Source organism: Orussus abietinus, unplaced genomic scaffold (genome assembly GCF_000612105.2).
Source record: "Orussus abietinus isolate OABI.00-Male unplaced genomic scaffold, Oabi_2.0 scaffold332, whole genome shotgun sequence".
Classification (NCBI taxonomy): Eukaryota; Metazoa; Arthropoda; class Insecta; order Hymenoptera; family Orussidae; genus Orussus; species Orussus abietinus.
In genome coordinates, this window is record NW_019394481.1 from 26,693 (window position 1) to 46,783 (window position 20,091).

General features: G+C 44.4%; 1 protein-coding gene across 2 annotated transcripts in view; it reads right to left on the reverse strand.

Moving 5' to 3' along the window:
• LOC105702851 (teneurin-m) overlaps positions 1 to 20,091 on the reverse strand; it is a 47,077-nt gene that overhangs the window by 15,356 nt on the left and 11,630 nt on the right. For both annotated transcript variants that reach the window (XM_012430752.2, XM_012430751.2), the window contains exons 2-7: positions 16,312 to 16,494; positions 9,794 to 9,878; positions 6,326 to 6,489; positions 6,068 to 6,229; positions 1,741 to 2,018; positions 209 to 833 (exon numbers count right to left, since the gene is read on the reverse strand). In XM_012430752.2, coding sequence (XP_012286175.1) covers positions 209 to 833; positions 1,741 to 2,018; positions 6,068 to 6,229; positions 6,326 to 6,489; positions 9,794 to 9,878; positions 16,312 to 16,432 — 1,435 coding nt within the window. In that variant the 5' untranslated portion in view covers positions 16,433 to 16,494. The remainder of the gene's footprint in view (positions 1 to 208; positions 834 to 1,740; positions 2,019 to 6,067; positions 6,230 to 6,325; positions 6,490 to 9,793; positions 9,879 to 16,311; positions 16,495 to 20,091) is intronic.

The window sequence follows — 20,091 nt, forward strand, 5'->3', positions numbered from 1 at the left end:
TTGACTTTTTGTTACGTACATAAATATCACACTTTCATATCACCTTAACCCTTCGGCTACTAAGAACGACTAAAGGCGCCTGACGTTAGGTCCAATATTGCCTGCACGGTCATACGAATTTCGCCCATATGTCGAAATGGTTCCGTGTTAAAAGGGTTAAGAGACCTCGAAGAGTACGACGAGGGTATAGAAGAGGATGGTGCCGAACCTTTGGAGCAGTCGTCGCCGGACCAGAGAGGCTCGCAGAGGCATGTCTGCGTCTCCAGGTCGAAGTTGCCATGTCCGGTGCAGTCGGGCAAGCACTGCAGGGCCTCCTTATCCATCTGGCTGCAGTCTGCACCTTTCCAGCCCTTCTTGCAGATGCAGCTGCCCTCGGCGCAGAATCCGTGCCCCGAGCACGTGGGGTGCGGACAGTCCACCTCCTCGCAGAACTTTCCCTTGTACCCGCGGACGCAGTTGCACTTTCCGTTGGTGCAGTGGCCGTGCCCGTTGCAGTCCGGGACCTCGCACTCGTCATGTCGAAGAGAGCACTCTTTTCCCTTCCACCCGGGGTTGCATTGACACTCGCCATTGATATACTCTCCTCTTTGGCTGCACAAAACGGGGCATACGCTCTCGCTGCAATCTTCACCCCCGAAACCAGGGTTGCACTGACAATGGCCCAGGAGACACTCGCCCTTGCCGCTGCATCCGTTGGGGCAGTTGTGGGTCATGTCCTCGGCTACGATGGCGATGAAGGCCACCTCCTGGGGGTCCCCGTCGTCGTTGTACAGAGAGAGGAACCAATGGCCGGGCTCCATGTAATGCGTTACCTCCTTCTTGATGGATGGCTGCTTTGGGAACAATTAATTAATAATTAATATCATTGTAATTTCATGATGGTACATTTTGAGGACACGTACACACTGTTAAAAAAAGATATGAAAATTTTGTAACATGTTGGTTGGAGGTTTCATTCAGACATGGTGTACTAATTTTATAACATATGTGTAATCAATTTATGAAATGTGTCATAAATTTAGTACACGAGTTTAACAATTTTCCCACGTAATTCTGCAAACTTTCAATGTCACCAAATTGTAAGTTCATTTCGAAATGTGTGGTATAAATGTGTGGTAATTCACTTTTAGGATATGAAATGTGTAATTCAACTACAACCTTATGTACTAAAAGGGCATGAATTTTATGAATATTTTTAAAAAGTGCATGTTCGTAATATGGATATTTATTCTTTTTAGGGTATAGGAAGAGGCTTCAATGCACTTTAGATTGGTTTGGTCAAACGTTGAAGAAGATGCCGAGGAACAGCCAGAAGTGGTGAAAAAGGACCAACACACGAGATTCCGAAGAGAATACCGAGGAACGGATAGAAACGACCTAAATGAAAAGGAACCACACAAGACCTTGAAGAGGACATTGAGGAACTAGCAGAAATTACGAAGCAGGACAGACACACAGAATACTAGTACGCGATAGGTGAACCGATAAAGAGAAACGGACGGAAAAGGCGAAAAAGGACCAACACGTGAGATCTTGAAGAGGATGTTGAAGAATGGACGGGGATGTGGAAGGAAATGACACACACATCCACAGTGACATGGAACACTCTAGGGGGGCGACTTTGAAGAGGATAGCGAGGGACTGACGGAAGCGGCGAAGAGAAGTACACGTAAGGTCTTGAAGAGGATGTCGAGGAGCCAGGAGAAATGGCTAAACAGGAGAAACACATATGATACTAACATGTGAGGCCCTGGTGGTGCGAGCTTTGAAGCCGCTAAGGACCTCCAGGAGGTCGTACTGCGTGTGCGTGGGCAGGGCGTTCCTTCGTGCGTAGACGCCGATGCTGGCACCACGAGGGATGCTGTAGTCAAAACGAACGTATGCAGCCTCCGATTGGTAAAACTGCATGTTCCAGTACCCATAGGGTGGGATTTCCATGCTGAGTCGCTGGCCGAGGGCGACTTGAGCAAAAGTCGTGCCATCCGGAGGGAAGGACCTCGCTGGGAAGGTCCTTGCACCTGAGGAAAAATCCAAAATGAGGACCCAACTCCGCGGATGTTGCGACCACCCGGGTGCAACATCTATCTGTAATGACTCCATTGTTCCTATCTGTTGACTCTTATTCATCTTTTCATGACCATTTCGTGCCGCCTACTCTACTTCCAGGTTGGCCCCAAGAGACTATAGCTCCCTATCGGAGTCCTCTCCTCAGGGTGCTCTTCTAGGTCGGTACCGGTGGTTAATCGACTATTACTTGGGATCTAGTTACGTCTAATAGATACGTCTACGGTTATCAAGACCTAGGGGTGCGGGGTGTAAAGAGACAAGCTACCAAGCGACATCGAGTACAAGCCAAAGAGGGTCCAGCAGAGAGGAGACTTTATTCCCAGGGTTAGTTACACAGAAAAGGGTGCCGACTAACACTCAACACATTTAGTGACTTACGTGGTTCTCACTAGAGGTGTTAACCCGGGATGTCGGATTTCCCCTCACCGAGGTCGGTGATAGGGAATCCGGAAGCCTGAACCTCGTACAGGGTGAATCCGACTAAAGGTTTTATCACTCATACATGTGATAAACTGATCATGCGAGGTCGTTATCCCTGATTTACTGTTCACCGAGTCTCAATGAAGTATCTCTATTGAACCTCTATATCCTCTAATCTTCTGACCCTGTATCGATAACTGACGTTATGAATTTAGAACATATCTTATCAGTTTCATTTGGAAATATTTTAGAAAATTAGTACTAGGATAAACATCGCAGATAATGTCTAGGTCAGGGTTTCACGCCTCTCTGTATATATTTGGCGCGAAACTCTACCGAGTTTCTTAATCGAATATCTGAATGAAATTGCTTTGTTTCATTAAAGTTATAAATTTTGAGCATATGTTATCAGCTTCCTTTGGAAATATCGTAGGTATTTATTACCAGGCTAAACATCGCAGATAATGACTATATTTTGAAAATTCAAATTTCGAAAGTGGCAGGATAATTCCTCGGTGTTCACGAGTCATGTGTCAAAGTTTTAAACGATTTGGTTCAATACTCTAAAAAAAAAGAAATGTTTATTTGGATCGACTGATTTGAGGGGGGTTTCACTTAACCTACTAAGAGCGCCAAAGGCGCCCGACGTTAGGTCCAATATTGCCTGCACGGTCAGACGAATTTCGCCCGTACATCTAAATAGCACCGTGTTCAGGGTGTTAAAGATTTTGTACGATTTGTGGTACCAGGTCGGATTCACCATGCAGAGTGGAGTGAGAGCATAAGAGAACACGCGGCCTCACCTTCGAGGATGAGAATAGTGGGTTCTGGAGGAAGCGGCGTGGTGCACCAGGACGCATCTTCGCTGAAGACGGAGGTGACCGAGGAGGAGTCGAGGGAGTCGTTCCCGGGACTAAGGGAGGGTACCGATCTCGTGGAAGTCTCTTGAGCCTCCTCTTCGAGGCGGCCTTCAGAGGTGCTTAAAATGGGCGCCCTGGTCTCCACTTCCTCAGGCTGTTCCTCGAAGAGCTCCTCCTCGGTCAGGGTGGCATTATCCCCGTCCAGGTCGGCAAGACCGTCTGGAAAGTTGTCCCTTTCGTCAGAGTCCAGACAAGGACAGGAGCATTCGCACTCGCCCCCGCTCCAGGGTGGAGGGGGCGAGGCGGGAGGCCTCGGCGGGGGCGGTAGGGGTTCTTCGGCAACCTCTTCGGCAACTGGTCCGGCATTTTGGTGCGCCACCACAGGGGCGATGTTGATCTCCGGCAGGAAGTTCGACTCTCCGGTGGGTACGGACACGGAGAGCACGTAGATGGGCTCCGAGGACCTCGAAGAGCCGGTCGAGGTCTCCGCCGAGATGGTCAGGTTCACCAGCAGCCGTCTACCCTGAAGAGCTTCCACTTCTACGGTCTGGACCTCTGGAGGACGCGGAGGTTCGGCCACGACTTCGGGGTTTCGTCGGGAAGGGGGTGTGGTTGATGATAGAGGGGTGCGCGAGGTCGCCTCATCGTCATCGTAGTCCTGGACCGGTACCTTGTGGAAGCGCTCCTCGAACTCCCTCAGGAACTCCTCGTCGTTCCCCTCGCGCATGATCACCCGGAGGTCTGCTCTTTCTCGGTCTTCAGGGTCTGATTGGTGTTTGGAGAACCGCTCTTCCTCGCTTTTATGGCTCGAGCCAGGGTTCGGATGTTTTCCGATCACTTCAGGGTCTTGATGAAGCTTTATTATCTCCACCTCGTCCTGGTTGAAGGTGTAAATCGGGACCGGGTAGTCCCGCTGGAGCTCTTCGGATCCCTCGGGATCCTTCGCCACGATTTCGGGGGATTCCGCCGAAGACGAGGAACGGGATAGCTCCCCGGTCTCCTTTATCACCCCCGAGTCATGGAGCACGCTCTTCAGGGATTCATCCTTGGACTCGGAGGCGCCCTTTTTTACGACCCCGATGGCCTCTTCCGGAGGCTTGACAAGATCGACTTCTTCAGGTTCCGTCGTTCCTTTTCCGACATCCGCTCTTCTGGTACCGGGCTCAGAGGATTCGGCTTCGGTAAGCCCAGCTTTCGCATTTTGCTCTTCATCTTTCCCTTCAGAGGTCGCTTTATTCGTAGTAAAACCTCCGTCTTCAATCGTGGACATTGTTTCTTCGGTACTAGAATCCATTTTAGTGGTCCCAGAGTTTTCAAGTTCGGTGACATCGGTTTTAATACCTGAAGTCGACGTACCGATCGACTCTTCAGGTACCTCCACGTTCAAGGGACCATCTTGAACCATCCCAAAATCTTTCTCAGCGACCTCTTCATCTTTAACATTGGGTGGTACCAAGGTTTCCATTTTGGTATCATCAACAGTGGACGTCTTCCATTCCTCTTCGCTCTTCGGCAGGTCATCAATGGACTCTTCAGGTACCTCCACGTTCAAGGGACCATCTCGAACCATCCCAAAATCTTTCTCAGCGACCTCTTCATCTTTGACATTGGGTGGTACCAAGGTTTCCATTTTGGTATCATCAACAGTGGACGTCTTCCATTCCTCTTTCCTCTTCGGCAAGTCTTCAGAGTCTCTATTAGCGGATCCAGTACTCCTATTTTCAGGGCCTTCTTCGGACTTGCTCACAAGTTCGAGGGACTTATTCGTCACTATTTCAACGTCTTCAGCTCCGGAGGGACTGACCTCGAAGGGACCAACAGGAACCGTGGATTCCCCATAAAGTGTGCGGTAACCAGAAGCAGACACCAAGGAGGGATCAAGGTGGAAAGATTCAAGGTCATCGGTAGAACTACCTTGCCTATCGGAGACACTCACATTGACCTTAACCAAGGGTGGCGCCTCTTCAGGGTCCATTTCAAGGCCAGAGGTAACCACCATATTGGAAGGATCGGGATCAGAGGATTCAAGGTCGCGGGTCACACTACCATGCCCATCGGAGACATTCACATTGACCTTAACCAAGGGTGGCGCCTCTTCAGGGTCCATTTCAAGGCCAGAGGCAGCCACCACGTTGGAAGGATCGGGATCAGAGGATTCAAGGTCGCGGGTGGCGTCACATTGACCTTAACCAAGGGTGGCGCCTCTTCAGGGTCCATTTCAAGGCCAGAGGCAGCCACCACGTTGGAAGGATCGGGATTAAAGAATTCAAGGTCGCGGGTGGCGTTAGCTTGCCCATCCAAGACATTCACATTGACCTTATCGAAGGGTGGCGCCTCTTCAAGGTCCACTTGATGACCAGAAGCAGTCACCACGTTGGAAGGATCGGGATCAGAGGATTCAAGGTCGCGGGTGGCGTTAGCTTGCCCATCGGAGACATTCACATTGACCTTAGCCAAGGGTGGCGCTTCTTCAGGGTCCACTTCAAGGCCACCGGGGACCAGGGTGGCCTCGGTGGAGAGTTCTACGCTCACCTGATCATCCGCATGCTGCTCATGCACAACCGTGGCCCTCTCATGCAAAAAGTCGGCAGACCTCGAGGTCGAGGTCTCTTCAGGGTCGGCCGTTCCAGGGTGGTGCGACACTCGGGCATGCTGGTTATCAACGGTGTCTCTACGCTTGCGAGTGTTACTACCATTTAACAATCGAGCCGGGTAATTACCTCCCGACGAGGACTGCTGTCTAGGTCGTCCGGAAGCTGAAGAGCTCGTCGAAGAGGACGTCTTGTTCGCCTCCGAGGCGACGACCTTGGACTCCACGTTGTTGCTCACCAACACCGTGCATGCCTTAGCTCCTTGATAAGACCAGTTGACCACGTTCGACGCTGATTAGAAAATTGTAAAAAATTATATCGTCGGTCGATTGGAAAGGTTATGAGGGGATATTGTGCTTTGGAGATGTTTGGATTTCAAGGTCTCACCGGCTACGTAGGTTAGGGCTGCCGTCAGGCAGAGTGATACCATTATCACGACGATGGCGATCAGCTTCCAGCTGCACCATTTGATCCCCTTGCGGAAGTGACAGCGAATACTTTGTCTCCTCATCGGGATCATCGACGGCGCGTGACCGTAAGGCAATGGTACCCTGAAATCAATGACAATAAAATACATATTGTGACAAAAAATACATATTATATATATAATGACAATAAAATACGTGTAAATATACAGTGAGAAAATTTCGAATTTTGTTACTACTCTCGAGGAGTAAACTAGATGAAATTCAAGAATCAAATTCTATCCCTAAGCAAACCTCCAAAAACAAGCCCCATTTCAAATTCCGAGCATTGAAATTCCATCCCAACTAACAATTAGTAAACGGACTTGTATAATGAAATTATCCAACCGTGTCTTATTTTCCGAATTTTGCTATTACTCTCGATGAGTAAACTAGATGAAATTCAAGAATCAGAAACTATCCCAAAGCAAGTGCCATTTCCAACTCCAGGCATTGAAATTCCACCTCAGCCAAAAAACGGACTTGTATAATGAAATTACCCAACCGTGTCTGATTTTCCAAATTATATTATTACTCGAGATGAGCAACTTAGGCTAAATTCAGGAACTAAAAACTATCCCAAAGCAAGTCCCATTTCCAACTCCAGGCATTGAAATTCCACCTCAGTCAAAAAACGGACTTGCACAACGAAATGACCCAACCGTGTCTGATTTTCCACATTTTGTTATTACTCGCGATCAGTAAACCGGAGAAAATTCAGGAATGAAAAATGATTTCAAAACCAGAAGCGAAAAAGGGAGCTCCGGGTATTTAAATCCCACTCGAACGAAGAATACCGATTAGCATAATGAAATTGTTTAACCCGGTTTCATATTCCCAGTTCCCCGGATATTTCGCTTCCCATGGGAGCGGAATTATCTCGGGCAAGTGGGCGAAGCCGGGAGATTCCCGAGAACCGGAAAATATTTAAACAAGATGGCCGCTCCTACGTCAAGGGGCCGTTTGCTTTCCTTCCGCCGATAAAGTTGACGAAGGCCAGGCCGCCTTCCCGGAGATCTAGTTCGACCAAAAGCGATCGGTCTTCCCGAAATATGTCAGGCCCCGAGAGAAACCAAACGTCCCTTCATGACCGATCGCTCCTTCTTGACGGGACGTTTCCGGCTCGGCGGAAAATTTCCAAAATCGAGATTACACGCGCCAGACACTTTTTCCAGGGAAAGCTTGACGAGTCTCCTCGAGGAAATTTCACGGTTTGTTTGCGTTATCTGCACTTTCTACCCTCGAGGGGGTAAGGAGGATAGTACACTTTTCTTCAAAGGTACAGAAGGGTAGATACACTTTCGCCTACGAACGCCAGAAAGCTCAAGAAAGCTCAAGAAAATACAAGATGGCCGATTTAGCGGGACAGTATGGGATTTTGCGACGATAGGGATAATATATGATGCAGAAATACATAATAATTGTAAATGGATAAATTACAGATCAATACACAATTTGTAATAAATCATGATTGTACAATTTCTCAAGGATTACGTAGAAAATTGAATCGCTATATCGTTCTATACCCGAAGAAAATGTATTGATCGTTATTTATATTTATATTGCGTTGAGATCTTGGAACGAACTTTGTATTTTCCTCTTTGCTGGCTTTTTCAATTTTCAAATTTGCCGCCGAATTCGCGGATTACGCTTTGTGACATCTTGCACTAGCTCGGGATCGAGGGTAGAAAGTGTAGAGGAAGTCTACTCTCGGGGTAGATGCCCTCGCAAAAAGGAAAAGCGACTTCTGCGTAACTTCCGTCAAAACGAACCCCAGAAGTGCACACTGGGAGACATCGATGCCCTTCCAACCTGCACAGGCGATGCCGTATCTGCAGGGGAGGCATTTATGTCCGCCAGTGTAAACTTTTCGCAAAAGTGTAGAAAGTGTAAGCAAAACGAACAAAGCTACTTTTTCCAGCGAAAGCTTGACGGGTCTGATAGAGGAAATTTGACGGTTTTGTCTCTTCGCGATAAGCCGACGGACTTTTCCCTGGGAAACCTTACCGATCGTATCCTGACTGATGGACGCGTCCACTGATAAGCGATCCTTTGTAAATATTTCCCAAGATTCTACTTCGGGCTCCCGTTATCTCGAGACGTCTTTTCCAATTTTCCGAGTCGTCAGTTTCGGGGAGAAATCTTGAATACGGTCAAAAGTCACGTATTTCCTTTCCCTTCGTGCCTTCTTTATATTCTAACTATGGACGCATTCGATCATAAGTGAATATTTGCAAATATTTTAAAAATATTCCTCAAAATGTATCATAGCTATTCGCTATCTCAAAATGTGCTCCTCTGAATTTGCAACTCAAAAATCGCCCTTTTTCCAAGATTCTCTCCAAGCTCTAGGAAAATTTGGTGAACGCCCTAAAGCTTTTTTTCCCTTTTTTTAAAGCGAAATTTAAGAAATAATCCTCAGAATATATCGTAGCCATTCGCTGTCTCGAAATGTGCTCCTCTGAATTTGCAACTCAAAAACCGCCCTTTTTCCAAATTTCTCTCCAAGCTCGAGGAAAATTTTGAGGGTGCACTAAAGCCTCGTTTTTCCCATTCTTTACACCGAAATTAAAAAAATTCCCATAAAATCTACCCCATCAATTCGCTGTCTCGAAATGTCCTCTCTGAATTTGCAACTCAAAAACCGCCCTTTTTCCAAATTTCTCTCCAAGCTCGAGGAAAATTTTGAGAACGCTCTAAAGCTTCGTTTTTCCCATTCTTTAAAGCAGAATTAAAAAAAATTCCATAAAAATTATCCCATCCATTCGCTGTCTCGAAATCTGCTCCTCTGAATTTGCAACTCAAAAACTGCCCTTTTTCCAAATTTCTCTCCAAGCTCGAGGAAAATTTTGAGGGTGCACTAAAGCCTCGTTTTTCCCATTCTTTACACCGAAATTAAAAAAAATTCCATAAAATCTACCCCATCAATTCGCTGTCTCGAAATGTCCTCTCTGAATTTGCAACTCAAAAACCGCCCTTTTTCCAAATTTCTCTCCAAGCTCGAGGAAAATTTTGAGAACGCCCTAAAGTCTCGTTTCTCTTATTCTTTAAAGAACCACGTGGCAGCGCCGAGTCGAATCGGGTCCTCTCGTTCGACGCGAGAATTTCTCATGTTAAAGCCGCGCAAAGAAGAGACGCTCTTCAGGGCGGCAGCCTCGAAGAGCCGCCACAGAGAATTCCTTCACGGTCACGAGCGATTCTCCAGAGAAACCTCGGACACCGATTCACCCTCCAAACATTGACTCATTGTGCCCGGACATCCCAATGGGTGATTCATGAAGGGTGTCGAGAGGCCACTTTGAAGAGGTACATACAGAAGCGTTCCCAGAGGTCCGATTTTCCGAAATCCCAGTTTTCCTCCCCGTAAAAATCATTCAGAAGAAGCCCTTACCTATCCATATTGTTCTGTAGCTCCACCTTTATTGGACTGTTACCCGTGGACTGGTTCTTGTTGTTGTACTCATTCTTCGGGATCTCTGCAACACAAGATTTCAAGAGTCAGACGGATACTTTTTCTTTAACATTAACAAATTAAATTTGGTCTTGCTCATTGCATTAAATAACAAAAATATAAAATGTACGAAATTTATAAGTGTAATTGCTTTAGAAATGCAAAGTTTATCGTGAATTTTGTTTATTGAACATTGCAAAGCAAGATTTCAGGCGTCAGTCGGGTAATTTTTCTTTTAACATTAACAAATAAAATTTGACGCTGATCTTGCTCATTGCATTTAATTTAAAAAAGGAGAAATATGGGAAATTTGGACGCGTATTCGCTTAAAAAATGCAAAGTTTATCGTGAATTTTGTTTACTGAACAGCTTATTTAAAGATGTAAAATCAACGGGTGAATCTGGTATAACAAATTGCAATGCCCTTTGTTACGCGACATTTTAAAATGCAAAGCATGATGAATACAAGTCGTATAATATACGAGGATTCAATAAGATGCGCGATATTAAAATTCCTGGATGGTACGATTCCTTGAAGCCGACCTTGAAGGAGGAACAATGGTATCATCAGCGAGAAAGCATTACAAGGATAAAAATGAGGAATCAAGTTCGAGAAGTCATTCGAAGCGATTCGCTGAAGAAAGCCTCGACAAAGAGTCGTCTTCAGGGCAAGGAATCGCCGAAACGGCAAACTGATAATTCGGCAAAATGACATACGATATTCCTTGAAGGTGACCACGAAGAGCAACGTTATCAGTTTGTTCTTAAGTGAAATTAAAAAAAAAAAAGAGAACAACCGAAGCGAGTTGCCGGAAGATATCTTACAAGGAAAGATATCTTACAAGACATCTAAGAAAGAAGAAAGATATCTTAAAAAGTCTGTCACTTGATATATTTGGCAACGATTTCAACAACATATTTAGAAATTATTCCATAAAAATTATTCAAACTAAATATGTCAATTTAGACGATCGACAAATATTTTAGATATTTTCAAATGAAATCTATAAGAAATCTTAAAAAGTCTGTCGCTTGAAATATTTGGTAACGATTTCAACACCATATTTATAAATTATTTCATACAAATTATTCAAACTAAATATGTCAATTTAGACGATCGGCAAATATTTTAAATATTTTCAAATGAAATCTATAAGAAATCTTAAAAAGTCTGTCGCTTGAAATATTTGGTAACGATTTCAACACCATATTTAGAAATTATTTCATACAAATTATTCAAACTAAATATGTCAATTTAGTTTGAATAATTTGTATGAAATAATTTATTCAAACTAAATATGTCAATTTAGTTTGAATAAATTATTTCATACAAATTATTCAAACTAAATATGTCAATTTAGACGATCGGCAAATATTTTAGATATTTTCAAATGAAATCTATAAGAAATCTTAAAAAGTCTGTCGCTTGAAATATTTGGTAACGATTTCAACACCATATTTATAAATTATTTCATACAAATTATTCAAACTAAATATGTCAATTTAGACGATCGGCAAATATTTTAGATATTTTCAAATGAAATCTATAAGAAATCTTAAAAAGTCTGTCGCTTGAAATATTTGGTAACGATTTCAACACCATATTTATAAATTATTTCATACAAATTATTCAAACTAAATATGTCAATTTAGACGATCGGCAAATATTTTAAATATTTTCAAATGAAATCTACAAGATATCTTAAAAAGTCTGCCGCTTGAAATATTTGGCAAAGATTTCAAGAAAATATATATAAATTATTCCGTGCTACCAGGGCTCGCCTAACGTAAGGACAGAAGAAATAAGGAAGACCGATGCATCGACGTGTCCATTGATCCCATTGATGGGGTGCACTTCTGAAAATGACAGTGCACGGTGCACTGGCCCCAATGACTCCATTGTATGCGATCCCGATATCGAGGTGCACGCACCGCGTCGCGGCCACAAAGAGGTAGACATAGAATTATGGAAATAAAATGGGAAATAAATTCGCTCAATTACGGAACCCGTGTCGCACGAGCGAGCAGGGTGTGTGCTGGACTTCCTGGAGTCCTGGAAGCGGCTCCCTAGGGCAGACCCCGAAGACCGGGAACCGAGACCTTGGCGGTGAATCATGGCGCAGTCATCGATTGGTCACTTAATATGCCGCGGAGGGTCCGCCGATTTTTATTTCGCGAGAAACGCGCGAGGGGAATGTCGCGAGAGCGAAGACTAGCGAGCTCGAGAAAGAAAAAGCCGCCCCAGTACCCCAGAATAATTTCTAAATATTTTTCTGTAATCTCTGCCAAATATCTCAAACGACGGATTTCCTAAGATGTCTCGTAGACTTTCTTTGAAGATAACCAAAATATTTCTTGAAATTCTCAATGCCATATATTTAGTGTTAATCATTTACAAACACATAATAAAAATACATTTCATACTTTAGGGTTATTATCTAACCTTTCAATTGGTATGAAAAACACACGAGAAAATTTTGCAGTATTTTCGTTCCGCATTTTGGTAGCAAAACGTGCGATTTTGGTTTTAAATATTTTTCAAACCTTTATAATATATTCGGCAGATATAATGTTTAAAAAATACTTAACGACATTTATATATAAATATTTAATGGCATTTAATGAAATGAAATTCCATGAGTTTCAGGAATCTACTTTAGGGCCTCCATATTCACGTGGTAGAATTTCAAAAGAATCGGTACACCTGATTCGGGGAATACTTTCCCCAACGATTTGACTTTTCAGATATATATATACATATATATAGGCTGACTCTTTCATATCCTCTTAAGACGCGAAAAAACGAGACCTTCCGGGGCTCGCATGACTCCAGTAATGCGCCGGCCACGCGAGGCGAATTATCGACGTGGGTTTCGGCAAAGGGTGAGGCCGAACTCGGGCGCCATTAAATCCTCAAGGAGGTTCCCAGGGATACCGAATACCCTCTAGGCGAATTCCCGGCAACTCGAGGTCCTCTTGGGGGAATCTCTTCGGTCCCCCTCGTTTTTAAATTTTCCCTGGATCATGAGAATACCATTTTTCCCGGATATGCTCGCGATAACTCTGTTCTTCAGGGTCGTCTTCAGGGAATGTCAAATGGTGTATATTAAAGGGACTCTATGCAAATTCTCAGCTCGCCGCCTAGGCGACATTTCAAGGTCCTCTTTGGAGAATCTAAATAGTGAAAAACACTATTTTTCTCCGGATATGCTCGCGATAACGCTGTTCTTCAGAGTCATCTTCAGGGAATATCGAATTCTCTCTAACTTAATTCTTGGGTTGCCACCTCAGCGACTTTATCTTTTGAATACCACTTTTCTTAATTTCCCCTTCACCAAGGTATTCTCTTTTTCCCCTAGTAAAGTATCCTTCGTCCTTGCAGGATCAAGATCATCGAATTATCTTTGTTCATCCTGATGGACTCCTTAATCAGGATTGCGATATTTTTAATACACATCGAGCACACCGTTCCTAATTTCATCTTCACTATGGTACCCTCTTTCTTCCCTAACATCCTTCGTCCTTGCAGAACCAAGATCTTCGAATTATCATCGTTCATCCTGATTGAGTCCTTGATAACGATTGCGATACTTCTAATACACATCGAGCATATCTTTCCTAATTTCACCTGTACCAAGGTATCCTTATTCTTCCCCAACAAAACATTCTTCGTCCTTACAGGATCAAGATCGTCGAATTATCTTCGTTCGTCCTGATTGAGTCCTCGATCAGGATCGCGATACTTCTAATACACATCGAGCGCATTTTTCTTAATTTCACCTGTACCAAGGTATCCTTTTTTTTCCCCAACAAAACATTTTTCATCCTTACAAGACCAAGATCATCGAATTATCTTCGTCCATCCTGATTGAGTCCTCGATCAGGATCGCGATACTTCTAATACACTTCGAGCACACCATTCCTAATTTCACCTTCACCAGGATATTCTCTTTCTCCCCCAACAAAACATCCTTCGTCCTTGCAGGATCAAGATCGTCGAATTATCTTTGTTCATCCTGATTGAGTCCTTGATCAGGATCGCGATACTTCTAATACACATCGAGCGGATCTTTCCTAATTTCACCTCTACCAAGGTATCCTTTATCTTCCCTAACAAAACATCCTCCATCCTTACAGGACCAAGATCATCGAACCATCTCGAGCCATCCTGTCGGCCCCCCATTCAGGATCTCTCTGGATGACTTAATGTCCATCGGACTGTCCAGTTTACTTCGTGGAGGTATTAATGCCTCCATGGGAAGACTATAATCCGCTTGCGCTAATTGCAGGTCTCGCACAAGAATTGGCGAATCCCCGATTAGACGCTTAGGCTGATATCTGTAATCAGGCGGTTTCGGGCGGTCTCTTCAGGGTCGAGAGCCGCCATTATCCTACATCACTTTCGGGCCTGGACGTCACGTGCCTCCTTTAATTGGTGACCATGATTTATGGACAGCTCGTCCTGGACCTCACGAGATAATCGGAGGATCCTCCAGGAGGTCTTGCTTAATTCATTGTTAATTATTGCTTCACCGTCAAATAATTATTTCATTATTTAGTCCTGGCGTTCCTTCTTCTGATATGAATTGTATACACTTCAGAATAGTTAACAGGATGGATTAATTTATCGAGTGAGAAATAAGGCATTTTTGGGAGCGCTCTTTAGGATATGAACAGTTTACAAGATTTCGAGCAATAAAGAATTAAGTTTATCTTGGGATGCATCGATATTCCTGACGTCTTTTGTCTTGGCAGGAATTTCATATATTTCAGGATATTCAAGAAGACGGATAGATCGATCTAGCAGGAGAAATAAGGCACTCTTGCGAGCGCTTCTTCAGGATACGGATATTCTATAGGATCTTGAGCGATAAAAAATTAAGTTTATCTTGGGATGCATTAATATTCTTGACGTCTTTTGTCTTGGCAGGGATTTCATATATTTCAGGATATTCAAGAAGACGGATAGATCGATCTAGCAGAAGAAATAAGGCACTCTTGAGAGCGTTTCTTCAGGATATAGACAATCTACAGGATCTTGCGCGATAAAAAGTTAAGTTTATCTTGGGATGCATCAATATTCCTGACGTTCTTTATCTTGGAAGGAATTTCATATATTTCCGAATATTCAAGAAGACGGATAGATCGATCTAGCAGGAGAAATAAGGCACTCCTGGGAGCGATTCTTCAGGATATGAACAGTCTACAGGATCTTGCGATAATATTCCTGACGTCTTTTGTCTTGGCAGGAATTTCATATATTTCCGGATATTCAAGAGGACGGTTAGATCGATCTAACAAGAGAAATAAGGCACTCTTGGGAGCACTTCTTCAGTATATGGATATTCTACAGGATCTTGAGCGATCAAAAATTAAGTTTATCTTGGGATGCATCGATATTCCTGACGTCTTTTGTCTTGGCAGGGATTTCATATATTTCAGGATATTCAAGAAGACGGATAGATCGATCGAGCGGGAGAAACAAGGCACTCTTGGGAGCGCTTCGCGTCTTCGGGACATGGACGTCCTGCAGGACCTTCGGGCGACAAAAGGACGAGTTTACCTCGGGATGCGGTAAACGACAAGCCAGTGTCAAAATGTGGAGTCGACTGGAACGGACCGTAAATCAGGACACTAAGCGGTCCGCCACTCCTCAAGGACCCCTTCGACAAGGAGACAAAGGACGAGGACCAGATGTCCTGGCGCCTTCTCGAGAATTTCAGAGAATATCCAGATTTTTCCGGAGAAAAGTGGGGACTGACTTGTGATGTTTTTAATTTAAAAAGAAAAAATTCAACAACAAACACACGGAGAAAAGGGATTTTTAATTAAAAATAGAAAAAATTGAACGACTTAAACACACGTAGAAAAGGCACACACTTCAAGGTCGACCAGTGATCCCGAAGACAGAGGATGGAAGAGTATTTCCTACCAGCGAGAAATTCCAGGATTTTAAGGATATTTTCAAGGACCTCGCTTTTACAAATTCCAACTCAAGGGATGTTTTGAATAAAGTTGAAATAAATTAAATAATTTAAAAGAATCAAAGAGAAGGATTGTTACAGGAAAGAAACATCGAGGTCGATGGATGAACCTGAAGATAGAGGATAGAAGGAAGAGGAGTATCCTGGAAAAAGAAGGATTCCAGGTTTAAGGATATTGGACGGAGGTATCGGCCCTTCAAAGGAGTCCGGATGATCCCTGAAGAGGGCCTGGAAATCGACACCGGGGTCCCACAGGACCTCCAGGTCCCCGGGGAAATGCTTTCTCACGGGACGTGACTAATGGAGGCAGAAAAACACTCGAGAGACCCTGAAGAGACCCTCGCGCTTCCTTACGCACCCTCGCGCACTCTTCCTGAAGAGGACCCCCGTTGACCCTGAAGACCCTCGACCGAATCTTTCCCTGGCGGTGAACTTACTCTGTTGATACTTGCAAATGTAATTGATGGTACTCACTTGGTATATTGTAGAAGTTGCCGGAGGGGGTGCGCACGAGACAAGATGGCTCCAGGTCAGGGTCTCTCTCGTGGTCGCTGGTTGCGTGGCTTCCTGGCAGTCTTCCGTTCAGACGGCTCATTGTAGGATTTCGAGGTGGCACATCGGGCGGTCCCCGCGGTGCCGCGTTGTCCAGCAAACACCCTGAAACCCAAAAATAAACGAACCTCGTTATCAGCTGATCGATACCTCCTTCAGAAAAATTGTGTACAATTTTTAATGATTTCTATTCACACGAAACATTTTTTAAAATATAATATACCGCGTAAAAGAAATGCTGCGTTGTCCAGCAAACACCCTGAAACCCAAAAATAAACGAACCTCGTTATCAGCTGATCGATACCTCCCTCAGAAAAACTGTGTAAAATTTTCAATTATTTCTTTTCATACGAGACAGCTTTTTCTTATCTACCCGTTCCTCAATTTACGCGGAGTGAATTTGTTTTACGCGAAAATTGAACATTGTATCGCATTTTTATCGAATTTCTTTTTTCCTTAAAACTAATTTTTCGCGTTAAAGATGCAGAGCGACACCTGAAGTAGTACTTTCACTTCATCGGTTGATTGATAATTCTTCGATAAGAATTGATTTCATTTATAACCATGAATTTTACTATTGTGCTTTTCGATTTTCTTGGTACTACAGAGATGTAAGTATACACTGTATACAGAGAGAATAGGACCCTGAAGAGGGATTCGACGAAAGTCGGCAACAAGGGGTGGATCCGGCCCGTTGGATTTTGATCTAGATCAGGAAGAATAATGCCGGCAGGTGATCGAGTGAGTTTTTTCCCCTTTTTGAGAAGAAAGGGGTCCCAAGGGAGATAGCAAGGTCCCTAAAAGGGTGAGCAGCCCTCGAAGACCCGCGACAATGGTTCTTCGTCCCCAGATTCTACTCTTCCACGATCGTCACATTCTTATCCCGAGAATTTGTCGCCGACTCTTCAAGAACGACCCCTGAAGAGCACACTTCCGCACCCTGGATGTTGCTTCAGGTGTTCTCCAGGTATTTTCCAGGAGACCCGAGTAAACATGTCTTTAACGGCTCGTTAAACGGGTGGCCCTCTTCAGGGTGAAAACCTCACCCCGAAGAGGAATATTAACGCGACAATTTTAACACTAGGGAAGATTTACATGGAATAATTCAAGGTAAATTTCCCTAGTTTCCTAGTATCGAGAAATCTTCTCTGGGGTTCTCTTCAGCATCGATCGAAGCAGCGCGTTTACATAGAATAATTCAAGATAAATTTCCCTAGTTTCCTAGCATCGAGAAATCTTCTCTAGGGTTCTTTTCAGCATCGATCGAAGCAGCGCGTTTACATCGAATAATTCAGGATGAATTTCCCTAGTTTCCTAGCATCGAGAAATTTTCTCTGGGGTTCTCTTCAGCATCAATTGTCGTCCAAGCACCGCGTCTACATCGAATAATTCAGGATGAATTTCCCAAGTTTCCTAGCATCGAGAAATTTTCTCTGAGGTTCTCTTCAACATCGATCGAAGCAGCGCGTTTACATCGAATAATTCAGGATGAATTCCCCCAGTTTCCTAGCATCGAGAAAGCTTCTCTGGGGTTCTCTTCAGCATCGATCGAAGCCGAAGCAGCGCGTTTCAGTCGGGCAATCCATCACGTCGCTCGCTTCTTCGGGCAGTTCTTCAGCATCCCCGTCCAAGAGTTCGGAGGTCGTCGCGATAGCTCGACGTCGTATCCGGGCGATTTCCAGGATCGTTTTTGGCCCGTGGCCCTCTTCAGGGTCGGCCATTGTATCCGGGAAAAGCCTCGAGAAATTCGAGTCTCGCCGGTACGCCGAGTCCCATTCACGAGGGCCTCTTCGTCCCTTCCTCTCCTGATTTCTCTCTCTTCAGGGTCCCCCATCCCCCGCCACCCGGAAGATATAAAAAAAGGGAATAAAATAGAAAATTTCAGTGACCGATTTTAGAATCTTTCTCATTTTCCAGGCCTGATCGGGGGCGATTGGCTGTCGTCTTCGAGGTCCTCTTCAGGGTCTCGATTTTATCCTATCCCTAACCTCGTTCACATTTACCTCGTTTCGTCTCGGCATTTCCGCCTTTCTTTGGGTTCTTTGCTCCCCCGAAAAAGCATTTCGCCTCCCTTTTGCTCCTCGAGATCAAACTTTCAGGTCCTCGCCAGGATCTCTCTGTATCCTGGATTACGCGTCCCGGCGTTTCTCCTCGGGAACGAGGCCGAGGAGGTCCTGGTGGGGGTCCTCGCAAATGGTGAAAGTCCCCCTCCGGTTCAACCCCGAAAGTTGCTCGAAAAAGTTTCCGCCACCGTGAAAGCCCCCGAAAAATTATTCCGCATTTCGGGGCCGGGGGGAAACTCCCCCGGGACGATAAACGCCTTCGGAGAAAGCACTTCCTTAACTCTTTAACTCCTTAACTTTGGCCAGAGTGGCCCGGGGAAAGCCGGGTTATGACGTTACGTAGTCATGCACGCCTCGTTGTCCGGTGACGTTACTTGCGCCGTTAAAAGTGTCTGTAAATTTTGCATGACTTCAACCCACGAAGTTGGCCGCAAATGGACGAATTTGATACGACGATTTAAATCGCCGGTATGCATGAATTCACGAAGGAATTCTCTGACATTCCATCGAAAAAATTTGCGTTTCTTTTTTAACCCCTTCAGTACCGTGGACGCAGAAGTGCGTCCGACGTTTGGTTCAATATCGCTTGAACGCCTTGACGAAATTCGCCCTTACGCTGTTAAAAGCGCCTGTCTATTTTTCAAGATTTCAATTTACGAAGTCGGCCGAATTTGATACCACGATTTAAATCGTCGTCCTGCGTGAAATCACGAAGGAATTCTCTGACATTCCATCGAAAAAATTTGCGTTTCTTTTTTAATCCCTTCAGTACCGTGGACGCAGAAGTGCGACCGACGTTTGGTCGAATATCGCTTGCACGCCTTGACGAAATTCGCCCTTACGCTGTTAGGAGTGTCTGTAAATTTTGCATGATTTCAGCTTACAAAGTTGGCCGCAAATGGACGAGTTTGATATCACGATTTAAATCGCGTGAATTCACGAACGAATTCTCTGACATTTCATTGCAAACGTTTGCGTTTCTTTTTTAACCCTTTGAGTATCGTGAACGCATAAGTGCGTCCGACGTTTGGTCCAATATCGCTTGCACGCCTTGACGAAATTCGCCCATACGCCAAAAGAGCTCAGCGCTCACAGGGCAATTGTTAAAAATCCGATAAATTTCGTATAATTTGAATATATAACGTAGTATTTAAATTACAAAATTTGATACGGCGTATTAAATTAATACCCGGTGTAATCAGTTTAGGAACGAATTTCAAGTTACGGGCCCGAGCAATGCATGTCGTGTATTAATAACATGATACGACATATAGTCGGAAATTTTCCAAATCACGATGTAAAATTATAAGGCACTTCCGGTGCATGTTTCGCTGTATATAACAATTTATATTTGCACAAATTACAAGTGGTCCGTCAGCAAACTACTATTCTGCCTACAAGGAGATGTCAAAAAACAGTGTTTAAGTTTCAACATTGGCGATATATTTAATTCCTCAAAGTCGGTAATTAACGCATATAAAAAAATACGTGTCCCACATTATTCCACGTGGCGCAACATACGTGAAAATGAGAAAAATCGGTGAGGTACATGCGTAGGACACGTTCCTTACTGGGAGAGCGCAACGCGAGTCTGGGCTCTAGACCTTGACCTAGCCCAACCGGGGCCCCGACCTGGCCC